The following is an 18645-nucleotide window of genomic DNA, read 5'->3' on the forward strand; positions in this document are numbered from 1 at the left end:
CTATCTTTAAACTAATCCTAATCTAACCCATCTTGTTCTCCTCATGTTCCCAGCCCATTCTGCTACTCACCAACACACTAATTTACCAACCCATCGTGCTTTGGGATACGGACTCAGAGCGAACGTGCAAACTCCACATAGGCAGCACTGGAAATCAGGACTGAACACAATCACTGGAGTTGTCAGGCAATGGCTCTACCAGCTGGATCACTGTGCTACCCCATTTTACACTCAACAGTCACTTGATTAGGTACTTCCTGTACCTAATCAAGTGGGCATTGAGTGTATGTTCACAGTCTTCTGCTACTGTAGCCCATCCACTTCAAGGTTCAATGTGTTGTGTGTTCAGAGATGCTGTTCTGCGCACTACTCTTGTAATGCTTTGTTATCTGAATTCCTGTCACCTTCCTGTCAGCTTAAACCTGTCTGGTTGTTCTCCTGTCTCATTAGCAAGGTGTTTTTTGCCCACAGAACTGCCGTTCACTCAATATTTTTAGTTTTTTTGCACCATTCTCTGTAAACTCCAGGGTCTGTCATGCATGAAAATCCTAGATCAGCAGTTCTGAGATATTTAAACCACCCTGTCTGGCACCGACAATCATTCCATGGTCAAAGTCATTTAAATCACATTTCTTCCCCATGTTGATGTTGAAAATAACAACTGAACCTCTAGACCATGTCTGCATACTTATATACATTGAGGTGTTGCCACATGATTGACTGATTAGATATTTGTGTAAACGAGCAGGTGTATCTAATAAAGTGGCCACTGACTGTAATCCAACTGTTGACATTCAAGTTCAAGTTTATTATCATCTGACTGTACATACTGTATAAACAACCAAATGAAACAGCATTCATCCAGACCATGGTGCACCCTCATAACATATAGCACATAACCACAGTATTGTATTATGAAAAGTTAATAAAATATAATTCAAAATGCATGTAGTAAAGCACATTAAGTCTCACAGCCTGAGGGAAGAAACTGTTACCCAGTCTGTCAGTACAATATCTGATGCTTCTGTACCTCCTTCCTGATGGTAATGGGTCAAAGAGATTATGAGATGGATGGTGGAGCTCCTCAGCAATGCTTTGGGCCTTTCGTCTGCGATGTTCCTGATAAGTATTACAATTAGGAGAGGGAGGGAGACCCTGATAATCCTCTTGGTGGGTTTTACTGTCCTCTATAGGGTTTTGCGGTCCAATGTCTTGCAGACTCTGTACCAGACAAGACACTCTCTATGGTGCTCCTGTAGAAAATTGCTAGATGGGGGCAAGCAGCCTTGTGTGCCTCAATCTCCTAAGAAAGTGTAGACCACGCTGTGCCTTCTTGTCTAGTGATGTCTTGTGGATCTAGGTTAGATCATCTGTTATGAGCACACCAAGGAATTTTGTGCTCTTCACTCTCTCCACAGCAGAGCCATTGATGTGAAATGGAGAGTGGTCAACTTGTGCGTTCCTGGTCCACAATTATCTCTTTTGTCTTGTCCATGTTGACAAGTCGGGTTGTTGTTCTCACACCATTTAACAAGCCTTTCTATCTCTTCTCTGTATGCCAACTCATCGTTGTTGCTGATGAGGCCAGCCACTGTATTATCATCAGCAGATCTGGCAATGCATTTGTGAGTCCGTAGCAGACTAAGCACACAACGCTGGGGGGGGGGGGGGGTCTGCGGCACCAGTGCTCAGCATGATGGATATAACTGGCAATCGTAATACTGCAGCTTCCCCTTTACTAAGGCAGCTCTGTCTGTCATAAACTTCAGTCTGGGTACAATCACCCCAAAGGTTTTAGGTAACAATTTGCAGTGGGAGCACTGGGTGAGAAATAAAGCATGAGTGAAGGGACAAGAATTGATTTTCATCTTTCCCTAGCTGTGCAGTCAGGGAATTGTGGCCATTATCTTGCTTCTTTCTCAACTTCTAACAGAGCACTGTTCTAATAGGAGATTCATTTGATGTTGTGCATGGCAGCCACACAGTGCTCACTGTGCCATGCCTATTAACGTGAAAAGGCCGATTGGCATCATCAACCATCTGGAAGAATCCAACTTTTCCACAGGGATTATCTGTAGAGTTCTCAGCGCCACAGATCCTGAATGTAAGTGAGAGCAACCTGTTATAGTCTATGAAAATCAAGAAAAATCAAATATTAAATTCCGCTTCTTCTTCTCATCTGCATGAGAATCTTTCTTCCTGCCGTCGTAATTTCTTTCCCTCTCTGTGAATAGTTTGGCTTGCTGGGCATGTAAACCACGCCAGAGCCGTATTACACAGCCACTGTATTAATCACACCTGCCATATGCTCTCACTTTATCAGAGGAATTCTCTTTATTCCTACCCACACTTTCCTGCTACCCTGACTCACTTGTTGCTCTCTCTCTCTCTCTTTGCTCGGAGGAGTCCCTCACCTCAAATAGAACATGGGACTAAGAATACTACAGTATAGGAACCGGCCCTTCAGCACACAGTGTTGTGCCCAGCTAGTTAAGCTAGTAATTGAAAGCCTACTAAGCTAGTTAACCCTATCTCCACATCCATATCCTTCCATTCTCTAACATATTTAAGAGCCTCATAAATGCCTATTTGCAGTTGCTCCCACCACCCTCCCTAACAGTGCCTTTCAGACATGCACCATTCCCTGTATAAAAATCTTGCCTCAAACATCTTCTTTGAACTTTTTTCCCTCTCTCCATAATTGCACACCGTAAATGTACGTTTCTCTTTCCATAGATGCTACCTGAGCTGATGATTTGTTTCCAGCATTTTCTATTTTTATATCATGAAGGTACAGTCCTTGTTACACTACTCATAAAAGTCTGCACTACTACATAGGTCCCACTACCTTACCACTAACAACATAGAGCCACAAGCTTAAAACATTGGTAATTGTCACTATTGAATCATTTCAACTGAACCTATCACAGACATTCCCTTTGCTCTGCATATTCTTCTGCCACCTTCTCTCCTGAAAACCAACTTGCATCTCTATATTTCCCCATTATGATGAAAAGTTACAGAGCAGAGCGAGATGGTGTTACCCAACTGATGTGCAGTATTAGATTGACACTACAAGTACTACTTAGTGTTGAGGGCAAAAGTTCCACCTTCATCTCATCGCACCACCAGACGTTCTTCCATATCTTTACAATATCTTCTAAGTGATGCTTTGCAAAATCTTTATAAGCAAGGTTATGCTTTGTTTTGGTGGTATGTGTAGCATGTCTAATACTGCACATTGGCCAGGTAACACCAGCCCTACCATAAACAATGGTGGAGTAGCATCATGCTTTTCAGCAGCAGGGACTGGAAATCTGGTCAGGGTTGATGAGCAGATGAATGCAGTTAAATACAGAGAGATCTTGGATAAAAAACCTGCTAGCCTCTGCCGAAAAGTTTAAACTGGAGAGAAATGACCCAAAGCACACAGCCAGAGCAACCATGGAGTGGCTTCATATGAAGAAGATGAATGTCCTTGAGTGGCCCAGTCAGAGTCCTGACCTTAACCCAATTGAATCTCTCTGGCAAGACCTCAAGACTGCTGTCCACTGTCACTCCCCAACTAACCTGGCAGAGCTTGAGCAATTTTGCAAGGAAGAATTGGTAAACCCTGCTCTATCATGTTGTGCAAAGCTAATAGAGACTTATTCAATTAGACTGCTGACTGTAATAGCTGTGAGAGGTGGTTCAGCTAATTACTGAGAAAGGGAGGATGATTACTTTTGAACTGCTGACATTACAGTTATTGCTGTTTTAATTGTTTGTGCTTTTACAATTTTCCCTGTTTTTTTGGGCAGTACTGTGGAAAAAAGGAGCATGTGATCCCCAAATAGAACATCTCAGTTAAACTGATCAATATCCCTGGCTGTAATACTCATTTATGAGATCAAAGGGTTGGGGGGGGGGTTGAATACTTTTTCAGGTCACTGTACATTGAAACGTCGACACGTAGTTTTGCATCAACAACCAACACAGGCCAAGAATTGTGCTGGGATCACCATGCTTCCTACACCAACACAGCGCCAACTCACAACTCACCAACACTAATCTTAACTGAATATGGAAGGAAACCCATGTGGTCACAGCGAGAACATACAAACTCTCTACAAGCAGTGGCAGGAATTGAACCCTGCTCAGTGATTGCTGGCGCTGTGATGGTTTGTGCTAACCGGCACACTGCTGTGCCAGTCACAAAAATATGTGTTCAGCAAAGTTGGTTGATGTAGGTAAGCTCAAGGAGCTCGCTCATACTGAGATATCTACAGCAACCAGCTTTGTTGTACACATAGTTACACACGAGGGGAACAGGCAGATTGAGAACAAGATTTGGTTTCTGGAGAATGAGTAACATTAATTCTAGGTAACATCATCCCAAATAAAACAGCCCATTTGATTGGAACTCTATCCAACACCAATGCATGTGTATCATTTACAAAATGAACTGTACCAATAGCATAGTGACGGTTGTGGATTAAGGAGAATGCTGCTTCAACAGCACCTCCCTAATCCACAATCATTACCATAAAGGACAACAACGTCCAGTGTATGGGAATACCACTATCTGCAGGTTCCCTCTAGTCACACATCATCCTGAGTTGGAAATATATTGCTGGACTGTCATCCTCACTGTGTCTAAATCATGGAGCTTCCCATCCAAAAGCACTCTGGGAGTAACCACAGCAAAAAGTGAGCAACATTTTGAGAAGCTCATCACCTTCTAGGACAATTAGGGATGGACAATAATTGGTGATCATAAATGAATAACAAATGAAAGAGTTTAACATTTGAGTGATGAACACAAAATGCTGGAGAAACTCAGCAGGTCAGGCAGCATTTATGGAGAGGAATAATGAGTTGATGTTTTGGGGTCGAGACCCTTCATCAGCAGCTGAAACGTTGACTCTTTATTCCTTTCCTTAGATGCTGCCTGACCTGTTGAGTTCTTCCAGCCTTTTGTGTGTGTTACTTTGGATTTCCAGCATCTGTAAAGTTTCATGAGTTTAAAATGTGACCTAGTTTATGTTGACTTCCTTATGGTGATCAGGAACAAAAGCCTCATCTAAATGTTTCAAGAAATAATCAGAAATGTTGATGGAAAGAAGGAAGACTAGGAACCAGAAATTAATGCCAATGCATTAATGGAACAAAATATATCTTGACACATGTCAAATGTAAAATGTCAGATTTCTAAAGTGCTCGCGATGTTTTTGTAAGATTGGTGCTCTTCGGGTGAAGCTTCACGAAAATAAGAGTTAGCTCAACTGTCAAAGATTTGGAAAAACTTTGCAAGTTACTCGTCCCTTCAGTAATGGATGCTGAATTAATGTGGTTATTAACAATCCCCAATTGCTCGTGGATTTATTGAAATGGAGGTGCAAAATGCTCTGCATTGCTGGGTGAAAAATACCTTGATTTTTTTGCAGTTTGTATCTATATTCTATGAGTCACAGTCCCTACTGCAATTTAATCAATGATAATTATTACAAGTGGTTAATTCCCTGCTCCAAAAATGAATCCACGAGTCCTCCAATTGCAGGTAATTATTTTGGAAACTTGGACACAATCATTGCAAAGATCTTCTTAATATGAAAAAATATGCACTCTTTCAGCACATGAAATGAATAAGTATCAATTTGTTGATTATACAAATAATGATCACAAAATCTGCAACTCCTAGTAATGACTAAAAGGAAAGGATTTTCCTGAAGAGTCTGCCAATGGCTTTAATGGACATAACAGCAGGAATTCACAAATATTGACAAATGTAATAATTGAATGACAAAGATAATTTTTATCTAAAGAAACATAAATTTAAGTGAAATTGTGTTTACTTTAATACAATGAGTATAACAAGTAAAGGAGATAACTCCTGACTTTAATTAACACAGGTGTTTATAACACTTGCCATCACTGAGAGCCATTATCAACTAGCAATTCGATATCCCATGCTATAGAATTTTCAGGTGGGAAAAGAGGGACAGTATAATGGGAAGTGTTATTGTGCAGTTCAAAAAAATGCATTTCTTCAGTATTGAGGGAAAATATCCTAGAAGGCTCCTCAAATAAAAGATGAAAAATGAAAAGCATTTGCTGAGGGTCTACTACAGACCTTCCAGCCACCTACAGGATATAGGCAGATATTAGAGAGACACAATAAATATAGGGTTATTGAATATAGGGTTATATCAAAATCAATTGAAATTCCTTTAAGTAGTCCAGGTTGACAGGGAAAGGAATTTCTGAGGTGTGTCCAGAAGGTCTTTTTGATGCGGTATGCAAATAAATCAACAAGGCAAGGAAGGTTCTTGGACTATATTTTGGTGCACGTAGTTGTGTAAATGGAGGGAGTAGGTATTAGAAACATAGAAAACCTACAGCACAATACAGGCCCTTCAGCCCTCAAAGTTGTGCTGAATATTTCCCTACCTTAGAAATTACTAGGCTTACACATAGCCCTCTATTTTTCTAAGTTCCATGTACCTATCCAAAAGTCTCTTAAAAGACCCTATCGTATCTGCCTTCCATCACCGTTGTCGGCAGCACATTCCATGCAATCACCACTTTCTGAGTAAAAAACTTACCCTTGACATCTCCTCTGTACCTATTCCCCAGCACCTTAAACCTGTGTCCTCTTGTGCAACCATTTCAGCCCTGGGAAAGAGCCTCTGACTATCCACATGATCAATGCCTCTCATCATCTTATTAGCAGGGAATCAATTGAAGATAGTTTCCATATCTCCATATATTTTAAAGTGGTTGTGGAAAAAGGTAGAAATAAAGCCCTTAAACTGGGGGAAGACCAAATTTATCAACATAAAGTAGGACTTGGAAAAGTTAGATTGGGAGCATCTATTTATAGGTAGGTCTACATTTACACAGGGGGTAGCATTCAAAGGAGAAATGATGGGAGTTCAAGGCTAATATGTTTTTGCAATAGGAAAAACTGGGGTAACAAGTATAGGGAGCCGTAATTTTCAATAAAGAAAAGTAAGGAAATCTATAACAGGCAGTGGGAACTAATGAAGGGAAGCCTATTATGAGTATAAAGTATTGTAGGAGGCATTTGAAAAGGACACAGCAAGGCTAAGACGGGTCATAAGAAGTCACTGTCAGACAGGATGAAGTTGAAACCATCAGCATTCTATATGTTCGTTGAGGGTAATAAATAAGCTAAACAAAAATTAGGACCCACAAAGGACATTTCAGAAGGCCTTTGACAAGGTGCCGCACATGAGGCTGCTTAGCAAGATAAGAGCCCATGGAATTACAGGGAGGTTACTAGCGTGGGTGGTGCATTGGCTGGTTGGCAGAAAACAGAGAGTGGGAATAAATAGATCCTATTCTGGCTGGCTGCCGGTTACCAGTGGAGTTCCACAGGGGTCGGTGTTCGGACCGCTGCTTTTTACGATGTATGTCAATGATTTGGACTACGGTATTAATGGATTTGTGGCTAAATTTGCGGATGATACAAAGATAGGTGGAGGAGCAGGTAGTGTTGAGGAAACAGAGGGCCTGCAGAAGGTCTTAGATAGTTTAGGGGAATAGGCAAAGAAGTGGCAAATGAAATACAATGTTGGAAAGTGTATAGTCATGCCCTTTGGTGAAAGAAATAAACGGGCAGACTAATACTTAGATGGGGAGAGAATTCAAAATGCAGAGGTGTGAAGGGACTTGGGAGTCCTTGTGCAAGACACCCTAAAGGTTAACCTCCAGGTTGAGTTGGTTGTGAAGAAGGTGAATGCAATGTTGGCATTCATTTCTAGAGGTATAGAATATAAGAGCAGGGATGTGATGGTGAGGCTCTATAAGGCACTCGTGAGACCACACTTGGAGCATTGTGTGCAGTTTTGGGCTCCTTATTTTAGAAAGGATGTACTGACGTTGGAGAGGGTTCAGAGAAGATTCACGAGAATGATTCCAGGAATGAAAGGGTTACCATATGAGGAATGTCTGGCAGCTCTTGGGCTGTATTCCCTGGAGTTCAGGAGATTGAGGGAAGATCTTATAGAAACATTCCGAATGTTAAAAGGCCTGAACAGATTAGATATGGCAAAGTTATTTCCCATAGTAGGGATTCTAGAACAAGAGGGCACGACTTCAGGATTGAAGGATGTCCTTTTAGAACTGAGATGCGGAGAGATTACTTTAGTCGGAAGGTGGTAAATCTGTGGAATTTGTTGCCACGAGCGGCTGTGGAGGCCAAGTCATTGGGTGTATTTAAGGCAGAGATAGATAGGTTCCTGATTATCCAGGGCATCAAAGGGTATGCGGAGAAGGCAGGGGAGTGAGAATGACTGGAAGAATTGGATCAGCCCATGATTGAATGGCGGAGCAGATTGGATGGGCTGAATGGCCTACTTCTGCTTCTATATCTTATGGTCTCATTAGGGACAATCTGGGAATGGAGCCGGAATGTATAGGTGAGATTCTAAATGGATACTTTTCATTATAATTCACAAGGTAACCAGAATTTGTAGTTGGAGAATTCAGTGAAAGGGTAGCTAAAAGTCTAATCCTAAATAAATGGAGGTGCTAAATGCTTTGGAGGGCTGAAAGATGGAGAAATCCTCAGGAACACATGGGATTTATCCCAGATATTCCAGAAGGTACGGGAAGAAAGTGCTGGGGAGCTGGCTGAAGTTTTTATATCTTTATTGGACTTAAATAGAATATTTGATGACTGGAAGACAGCAAATTTGCCTCCCCCCACTTCAAGAAAAGTAACAGGTGAAAGCCTGGTAATTATAGACCTGAGTCTACTCTAAGTGGCTTGGAAGATATGGAAAAAGTGCTGAGGGACAGGATTGGTGGTCACTTGGAAAGACAGGGGCTAATAAAGGTGGCCAACATGGCTTTGTCAAGGGCAGATCAATTTGATTGAATTCTTTGAAGAGATAGCAAAGCGTATGATGAAGGCAGGGCAGTAGATGTGATTTTGAAAGAGTTAAGTAAAGCCTTTGAGAAGGTCTCATATGGGAGACCAGTTTAACCGGTTCGGACCCATGGAATACCAGGCAACTTGGCAAACTGGATCCAAAGCTGGCTTGGCAATAGGAACCAAAGTGAGATGACAGAGGGTTTTCGTGATTAGCTGCCTGTGACTGGTGTATCCAACAAGCACATGGTGCCTGGACCCTTGCTTTCATATGACCTGGAAGTGGATGTGGGTGGCGGTAGCTTCACAGATGATATGGAGATTTGCAGAGTTGTTGATAACATGCTAGGTGGTCATAGGCTGCAGAAGGATATCAAAGTGTTAGGGAAATGGGCTGAACATGGCAGATGGTCTTTAATCCAGACAAATGTGAAGTGATGGAGGTTGAGAGTACTAATAAGGTTAGGGCATGCACGAGGCCATATTGAGCAACAGAGTGACCTTGGAGTATTAATCCATAGATTCTTGAAGATGGTGATGCAGGTAGATAATGTGGTTCTAGGCAAAGCGCAGGTGATACTGTTCTTCACTGGTCAGCACAATGAGTAATGAAGAAGGGAGGTTATACTCCAACATTATAAAAAAAAGTCAGAACTCAGCTGAAATATTGTGTGCAGCTCTGGTTACTAAGATACACTGGGAAGGATGTGACAGCACTGGAGAGTGGAGAGGATATTCATCAGAACGTTGCCTGGGATGGAGCAGTTCAGTTATGAAGAGAGTCTGGGTAACGTTCTCTTTGCCTTGGAACAGAGGAGTTTAAGAGGAGATATGATTGGGGATATAAAATTATGAGGGATGGAGATAGGTTAAACTGCAGGAAACTTTTCCCAGATCAGAGTTAGATAAAATTAGAGGGCATATATTTAGGGTAAGGGGAAAAAGATTTAAATGGGGATATATATGAAGGGGAAGGGACATAGTATAGACAGTACCTAAGAGAGTGGCTAAAGCTGGGTCACTGACAGAATTGTATAGATGAGTACTTGAATCAATTTAGGCATAGAAAGCTATGCACCAAGTGCTAGGCAATATGTTTAATATAGAAAGGCAGCTGCTGGTTGGCATGGATGAGATGGGCTGAATAGCCTAATTCCACGAGTTATACTTTGAAGCCACTGTCACCAGCTTTGTGTGAGATTGTTGCAGGATACAAAACCTAGAAATGTTAAAACCCTATTCTAATGGACATGTTTATTTTACTTTTGACTGCAATCAGTGGTCATTTTATTAGGTACATCTGTACACCTGCCTGTTATTGCAAATATCTGACCAGTTAATCATGTGGCCCCAACTCAATGCATAAAAGCATGCAGACATTGTTGTGTATTTAATATTTAATTAATGCTTGATTAATTGTGTGTGTGTATATATATATATATATATATGTATGTATGTGTATATATATGTGTGTGTGTGTGTGTGTGTGTGTGTGTGTGTGTATGTGTGTATATATATATAAAAGGCATCCGTTAGTCTTGTGAGACCATGGATCTGCGCCTGGAAAGTCTTCCCTCTCCACGACACCAATGTTGTCCAAGGGAAGGGCATTAGGACCCATACAGCTTGGCACCAGTGTTGTCACAGAGCAATGTGTGATTAAGTGCCTTGCTCAAGGACACAACATGTATATATCAGTTGATTAAGCTTTCCTGTTCATTTAAATGATTCATTATGGGCTACATGTAGAAACATGGGAATTGCATACATCATCACACTTCCACGTGATATGTACATGCTCGCTTAAAGTAAACACAAAGTTAGACTCCTGTGTCTTTCTTATGTTACGTACCCCGTAACTGGGTTGTCAAACCAGCAGAAATGGATTTGTTGGAGTTGGAGTCTGGATTACTAGAACTAAGAAAGTTTTATTAAAGAAACAAACAACACAGTACTCTAATCAAAAGGATAATGAATGCAACAGTTCAGCAATGATAAACATACATGTACACAGAATTCAGATAACAGGATCAATCAAGCTCTATCGTTGTCTAGGGGCAAATGACCAGTTTCAAAGTGACACAAAGTTCAGTTCAATTTAGTTCAGTTCGCAGTAATCGTTGCCGTGGCGATGGACAGTGGGGGGGGGGGAGGAGAGAGAGCAAAACGAATGAATATTCAACACAGCTTCCACACACAGACCTTCGCAGTCAGCTGTCGGGCGAGCCCTTTGTGATGTCATCTGAGGTCACCGACCGTGACCCCTCTGTTTCCAGGTACGATCGTTTCTCTGCGCTGAACCTGGCACCCAGGCAAGGGTGGACACACACCAGGTTCCCACCGATCGTGCCTTTCCACTCTGTGCGTTTATGGTCCAGTACTTTCCACCGACTTGTGAGAGGCGCACCGCTTCCAGGGTCTCGTTACCTCGGGTGTCGTGTGTGTGTCCTGCCTTAGTGAACCTGTCCCTTTTTATCCCCCTGCTGGGGTATCGCCTGTCCATCACTTCAAACAGTTCAGGATTCAAAGGGGGAGCCGCTCTTGACAGCTCTTCTTCCCCTTCATTACACATCTCCAAATGTTGCTCCATTGTTTTCCTTATCTCTCTATCTCCTGAAGACAGGTGGCAGACCAACTGCTGATCCCACAGGACAGCTAACATCTTATCTATGTGTATTCTTGTCACACTACCAATTAATTTAGTGTTTTGAAGTTACAAGACTTAGCAGACATGGTCAAGAGGCTCAGTTGTTATTCAGACCAAACACCAAAATGGGGAAGAAGTGTGATCTGAGTGACTTTGACCGTGGAATGTTGTTGGTGCCAGACAGGATGGTTTGAACTGAGCTGGGATTTTCACACACTGCAGTCTTTAGAGTTTACAGAGAAAACCAAAAAGACATCCAGTGAGCGTCAGTTCAAAGATTCAAAGCATATTTATTATCAAAGAATATATAAATAAATTAAAGCAACACACATCAAAGTTGCTGGTGAACGCAGCAGGCCAGGCCGCATCTATAGGAAGAGGCGCAGTCGACGTTTCAGGCCGAGACCCTTCGTATACACCTTGAAATTTGTCTATTTGTAGGTAGTCACAAAGCAAGGAACTAGAGTAACCCAATTAAAAAAAACACAAAAAAAACAAGAAATCGCTGCACAGAGGAAGAGAGAGGGGGAAAAAACACTGTGCAAGCAGTAGAAGGAAGCCAACGGCATTCCAAATCAGACTGAGTCCAGATCCGCTCCTGAAGCAGCTGGTTAAGCCTTGGTCCCCAGTTTTCACACCAACGGAGAAGGAACGCCAAGCAGCTGATCAGTTCACAGCCTCTTTGCCACAGAGAAGGGAATAAACATTCGTGGGGGAGTGAGCGAGATCAGCCTGCCTCTCACCTCCGTACCCAACACTTGGACTTTCAGTCTCTCTGCACCAATGTTTAAATTGTCCTAGCACCTAGGAGGACTATGTACTGGGACCTGAATCCGGGCGTCCTGATAGACCTGGGCTGCCCTACCGGAAGCTGTTCTCGAAATCATCAAATCAGCTCGGCTCTTGGAGCAATCGGGTTAGTTGGAGGGGCATGGAAACTCTTCTGCATCGACTCCCCTCCAAGAAGTTCTGTGGGCAAAAGTGCCCCGTTAATGAGAGGTCGGAGGAGAATGGCCAGACCGGTTGAAGCTAACAGGAAGGTGACAGTAACCCTGAATTACAACAGCAATGTGTAGAAGAACATCTCAAACATTGAAGAGGATGGGCTACAGCAGCAGAAGACCATGAACTTGCACTCAGCCGTCAGTTTATCAGGTACAGGAGGTCCCTAATAAAGTGGCCACTGAGTGTATTTTATTATATCTTTTGAATTAATCTCATAAATGAGTACAAATATCCAGAAAATTTTTGTTACACTTTACCATATCATCACTTAGGTAGCAGAAGACTGGCCAGCCAGAGTTTATCAATAATAACAAAGACGAGAAAATCGGCGGATCTTGGAACCCCTGCATCAGTCCTGATGAGTGGGTCTCAGTCCAAAATGTCGACTGTTTATTCTGTCCTATGGATGCTGCCTGGACTGCTGAGTTCCTCCAGCATTTTGTGCGTGTTACCAATAACACGAGGGGTGATTGATAAGTTCGTGGCCTAAGGTAGAAGGAGATGAGTTATACAGCTGTCGTTACATGCACATGCAGTTCAACTGTTTGAGTGATTATGCAGAAAGTTTGGTTAATAACTCATCAGGGGTGATTGATAAGTTTGTGGCCTAAGAAGGAGATGAGTTATTAACCAAACTTTCTGCATAATCAATCAAGGAGTTAAGCTGTATGTGCATGTAACGAGAGCTGTATAACTCATCTCCTTCTACCTTAGGCCACAAACTTATCAATCACCCCTGCTGTGGACACTTTCTGGAGATCTAAGATCCATATGCTCCACGACCACTGGACTAAGTGTGTAAACGTAGGAGGGGACTATGCTGAAAAATAAATGTGCTAGGCTTTCTAAAATTGACTCCTTCTACCTTAGGCCACGAACTTACCAATCACCCCTCATAAATCTCAGTTTGTGGTTTCTAAACCGTTTGCTGTTCAGTTAACGATTGATGTAATGTGAACAAACAGTAATTCTGTTCTGAAGTTGTGGAAATAAATTAAGCAAACATTGAAACTACGCAAAAAATTAATAGGCAAAGTTTAATTTTGAAAACTATTTTATTATCCCACATACTGGAACTTATCAAGCTGGTTTACATATGCGGTCAGAAAACTTTCTCCCCAAATAAATTGTAGAAAAGTATAGAATCTGGGATTGGCTCCCTCCAAAAACTGTATATCTCAAAACAGCGGTTATTTGGCAAGAGAAATGGTAATCAGAGCTCTTATGTCTACTGCCTGATCCCTTTAGATTTTAAGTGCTAAGTCCATTAATATGCCATTTGTACATTGCAGGTCTTGGACTGGTGCTCCACTACTATTTCCCTGTATCTTAAATTGTTATTTATAACCTTTCCCAGTTCTGATGGGAGGCTATGCACTGGAGAGTTCACTCTGTATCTCCCTCCACAGAGGTTGTTTAATGTGCTGAATGTGTTCAGCATTTTCTGGTTTTTGCATTTGAGTTCTTCTGTACGTATTTTATAAACTTGGTAATGTACTTGCTGCATTCTTTGCTTTTATGATGTCCTGTCCTTTTACAGATGGATCTTGCTCTCCAGAGTGGGATGGGTTAACATGTTGGCCAAAAGGTGTCCCAGGAAAGTTGACGGCAGTTCCTTGCCCGAGCTACTTGCATGACCTTAATCATGATGGTACTGTGCTTTGAAACAATATTTACTAATTTTAACAGATTATTAAATACCAATAGCAAAAATCAAGTCAGCCAGAAGAGACATGGCCGTCAGCAGGTTAAAAACAAAGGGTTTTTATTTTTCTCCATTGGTTTGCAGGGTTTGCCTATCGACACTGTGAAGATGATGGGAAGTGGAAGTTAGTGGAAAGCCAAAACCAAACATGGACAAATTATTCAGAGTGCTTCATACAAACCTTCAACTTGCAAAAACAAGTACTACTAAAACATCCTTTACTGTGATGTTGTGGGTCATAAATTACTGTTACAATCTATTGTGAATTAACACTGAAACCAAATTTTAAACGGTACTTAATAATGCTGTTTTGAATTTTCCAGAAAACTAACAAAAATGAAAAACTCCACAATATGAATTATTTACTAAGTATTTTCAACTTTTTAATATATTTATTCTTATTCAGCAGGAAATTTTTGAGCGATTGTCGGTGATGTATACCTTCGGATATGCCATTTCACTCAGCTCACTGACAGTAGCGTTTATGATCATGGGATACTTCAAGTAAGTACAGAAGATGAATTTTCATCCACCCATCACAATTTTGATACTCAGGAGGAATTTAACAGGGTGAATATTGTAATTTATCCTGGTTAATAGAAAGTGCTATATAAAGTACGTAGAATGGAATCAATGAAAAATCGTGCAGGTGTTCCTGAGGAACAGAGGGCAGAGTGAAAGAGCGAGGTAGAACAGTCCTGGGCTCAGGACCATGCTGCTGAATAATCACATTGAGCCCAACTACTAGGCAGTTGGTTTGAAAGTGAATCACTCTGTATCACAGAATCAAGCAATTTAAGATAAAGGCGGACATTTGGCTCAACATATTTATGCTAGCTTACAAGATCAATTTAGCCCTACTGCATTTCCCAGCTTTCAATCAGTAACCTTGTGAACCTAACTCCTCAAATGCTCATTCAGATGCTTTTAAATCTGATGGTGGCTCTTTCTGCAGTGAGTTCCAGGTCCCCACTGGAACTCTGAATGGATTTTTTTCCTCAACTCACCTTTGATTCATCTACCAACTATTTTCAATCTTTATCCCATGATTGCTGACCATACTTCTAGAGAAAATAGATCATTCCAACTCACCTTGTTTGAATCTCTCGTAATTTTGCACACCTAGATTAAGCTTCCCTTCAGACAAAGGAATCAGTCCCGATCTAGCTAATCTCCCTTCATAGCTAAAATTCAGTGATCTCGGCGAAGTCCTTATAAATCTGCTTTACACCTTTTCTTGTACTATCACTTTTTCCTGTAATACAGTGACCAAAACTACACATTACATCAGCTATGGCTTCAATAGGATTTTGTTTCTTTTAACAAAGTCTTCCTGCTCATGTATTCTTTGCCAAACGAGATAAAACAAACTGAACATATAAGAAAAGGGCAAAATTGTTGTATCCCTATTTCATGCTTCGCACATAGCTTTTTTAGTGTGATAAGATCACAATATTAAAAGTAATAATATATTTGGCTTACATGGCAAACGGTGAAAAATCATTTGAGATCTCTACAGCATATGCTTTCAAACTTTCGCCATTTTCTTCTTCAATAAACTAAAAGCAAGGTGTTATCTCAGTGGCAACAATTTTTGACCTGTTTTAGTCTTCGTTATTTCTAAACACTTCCTATGTATTTTCTGCAAGTCTCTCTGAGAGGATTCTGGCATTAAAGTAATGAGAATAAACTGCTCAAATGCGTCATGATTTCCATAAACAATTAACATTATTAACTAATTTCCTGGATAAATTTACCATAAAACAACAAATGGCTGGGGAATTGGAGTTGTATACTAAAGGTGCTTGTGATACTCTGTTGTTCAGAGACTAAGTTCCAAAGTATACCCTATTCATGGGAGGAAGAACTTTCCAGAATGTAATTCAGATGTAATGTCAACATTACGTAGAACATTGAATCTGTCAACCAGGAGCCTTTGCTGGGGTCAGTGCCAACAGTAGTGAGAGTATCACAACCACCTTTAGGATACCACTAAAGGGATTAGTGTTCAGAAATAATGAAGACAATAAAAGGGCAACAATTTGTTGTCACTCAGATAATATCTTGTTTTTAGTTCATTGAAGAAGAAAATGACTAAAGTTTGAAAGCATATGTTGTAGAGATCTCGCGGTTTTCCACCCTTTGCCATGTAAGCCAATTATATTATTATTTTTAATAAAATGGCCCTATCACACTAAAAAGCTATGCAAGAAGCAAACTCTGTGCAATCATAGTCTAATTCACACTTTTCTAGTCTCAGTCACAACAGCGAATTGAAAGAATAATTACAAAAGTTTTCCGAAGCTTGTTCAGCATTCCTTCCCCTGATTATTTTAACAGCTTTTTGTGTTGGATGAAATTTTCTATTTCCACGATGGCCTATCGTATTGTCCGCAAAGTGGACTTCATTCACTGGAGCTCATTGAGAACACTCATCAAAGGCTCTGAGTAAATTAATCCTTCCAGAAAAGAATAAAACTAAATATTAGAACAGAAGAACTTACTGTGCTAAAAATTCATAATATTTGAACGATGCTGTGATGTGTAGTTAATTATTATTTTGATAGGTAATTAAACATATTGTTATGGAATAAAGAGTAGTGTCTTCAGAAGTAAATTTTTGCAATGAATTCTGTACATTTTAGCACAATCCATAATTAATGATGACAGTTTTAAAACACAGATTTGTTTTGTTAGCAGGGCTTAAGTTCCTGATGATAATATAAACAATAATATTCCAAGTTTTAAATTTCATAATATTCTCCCATCCAGACAGTGGTGACTGATTTTAAATCAAAGTTCAAAGTTCAAATAAAATTTGTCGAAGTATATATATATGTCACCATATACTACCCTGAGATGCATTTTGTTGCAGGCATTCACAGTAGAACAAATACAATAGAATCATTGAAAAACTATATTACTAAATTCTATAAAACTAAATGCCCATTTTGCTGGGTAGCGTTTTATCAGTCACTGTTGTGCACCAACAGTAATGCTTGAATCCGTTCTGACTTCATCCATGTACAAATACATCTCTTAAATGAGTCACCAAATAACAACAAGCATTTTCATAGCATTTTCCTTGGCCAGCTCAGCCATGCTGAAGCTAATTATAGGAGAACAACAAATCAACCACTTTCAGTAAATTGTTCTTGACTTTCCCAATGATCTAGTAAATTAACTGAGTCACTAGAAATATCTGATGTGTTTTTGAATAGCCTCTCATCAATCTTTCTTGGATTACATTATCTATATTATTTTGTATGTCTGTCGATCCCGAAATTCCTCATAATTTCTCCCATTGGATCCCTATAATTTAGCAGATATTAGAAATATCCCTACACCAATGTATAATCCTGGATTTTAGCCAAGTCACAACTGTAGCAGAAAGACCTATTATGTTCTGGAGCAATGCAAGTACTGTATAATGCAGGATCAAGTATTGTATTTGAAGAAACATTAGAATATAATTATTCTTGGTCAGGGACAGATTTCATTCTTTGTATAAACTCTTATCATATACAACAGTTCCTCAATTTACGAAAGGGCCGTGTTCCTAGAAATGATTTATTAAAAAGATGTTTTTCATTTGAAGAGGCTTGCTGAAATGTGTTATGCACATTTCAGACTGGTGTGCTAAGTAAATTTGTAAATGCAACACACAAGTTAAAGAATCAGCAGTGTTATAGGAAAAATCTATAAATAAAACATTTACAGATCAGAGAATTATTACAATATATTTGGTCAGGAGTACAATTCACCAAACCCATCAACAACTTTGCACATTATTAAGATCTTGATCTTGCAAGTTAAATTAACTTCACCATGTTTATGTCATTTCGATATTGGCCCAGTATGAAGGAACTGAGTATTAGATTAGGGCAACAATGATAAAAATAAGAACGCTCTGAGGATTGCGAACCATGTCAGCTATCTATAAGTTACAGGAAGAGCTGAGATTCACCATCAATAGCTTCCAATGATCAGAAGATAACACTTAAACAATAGGTTAAAGCCATTGTCATTAAATAGACTGAGTACTTAATCCATAATTGCTAGGATTTAAAATGAATTGTAAATAAGTGTGTATGATAGGAAGGGACTGTGTATAGGTTCAAAGAAACAAAGTGATGTGAAACATCAACAAGTACATTTCCCTCACAAATGCTGCTCAACCTATCTTTTTTAAGTGTGAATGGTTTCCTCTGCAAGGCCCATGTTATTTGTGTGTTTATTTATTTATTTATTGAGATGCGGCACAAAGTAGGCCCTTCTAGTCCTTTGAGCTGCACTGCCTATTTAATCCAAGCCTAATCATGGGACAATTTACAAAAAACAATTAACCTACCAACCGGTGGGTCTTTGGACTGAGGGAGGAAACTGGAACCCAGAGGAAACCCACACATT

The 18645-nt window shown here is 40.2% G+C and overlaps 1 protein-coding gene across 1 annotated transcript in view; it reads left to right on the plus strand.

Moving 5' to 3' along the window:
- Positions 1 to 18645, plus strand: part of LOC134347665 (parathyroid hormone 2 receptor-like) — a 126713-nt gene that overhangs the window by 37330 nt on the left and 70738 nt on the right. Inside the window, exons 3-5 of the mRNA XM_063050032.1 lie at positions 14071 to 14181; positions 14320 to 14435; positions 14642 to 14739. Of these exons, the coding sequence (XP_062906102.1) occupies positions 14071 to 14181; positions 14320 to 14435; positions 14642 to 14739 (325 nt within the window). The remainder of the gene's footprint in view (positions 1 to 14070; positions 14182 to 14319; positions 14436 to 14641; positions 14740 to 18645) is intronic.

This window comes from Mobula hypostoma, chromosome 6 (genome assembly GCF_963921235.1).
Source record: "Mobula hypostoma chromosome 6, sMobHyp1.1, whole genome shotgun sequence".
NCBI classification, from domain to species: Eukaryota; Metazoa; Chordata; class Chondrichthyes; order Myliobatiformes; family Myliobatidae; genus Mobula; species Mobula hypostoma.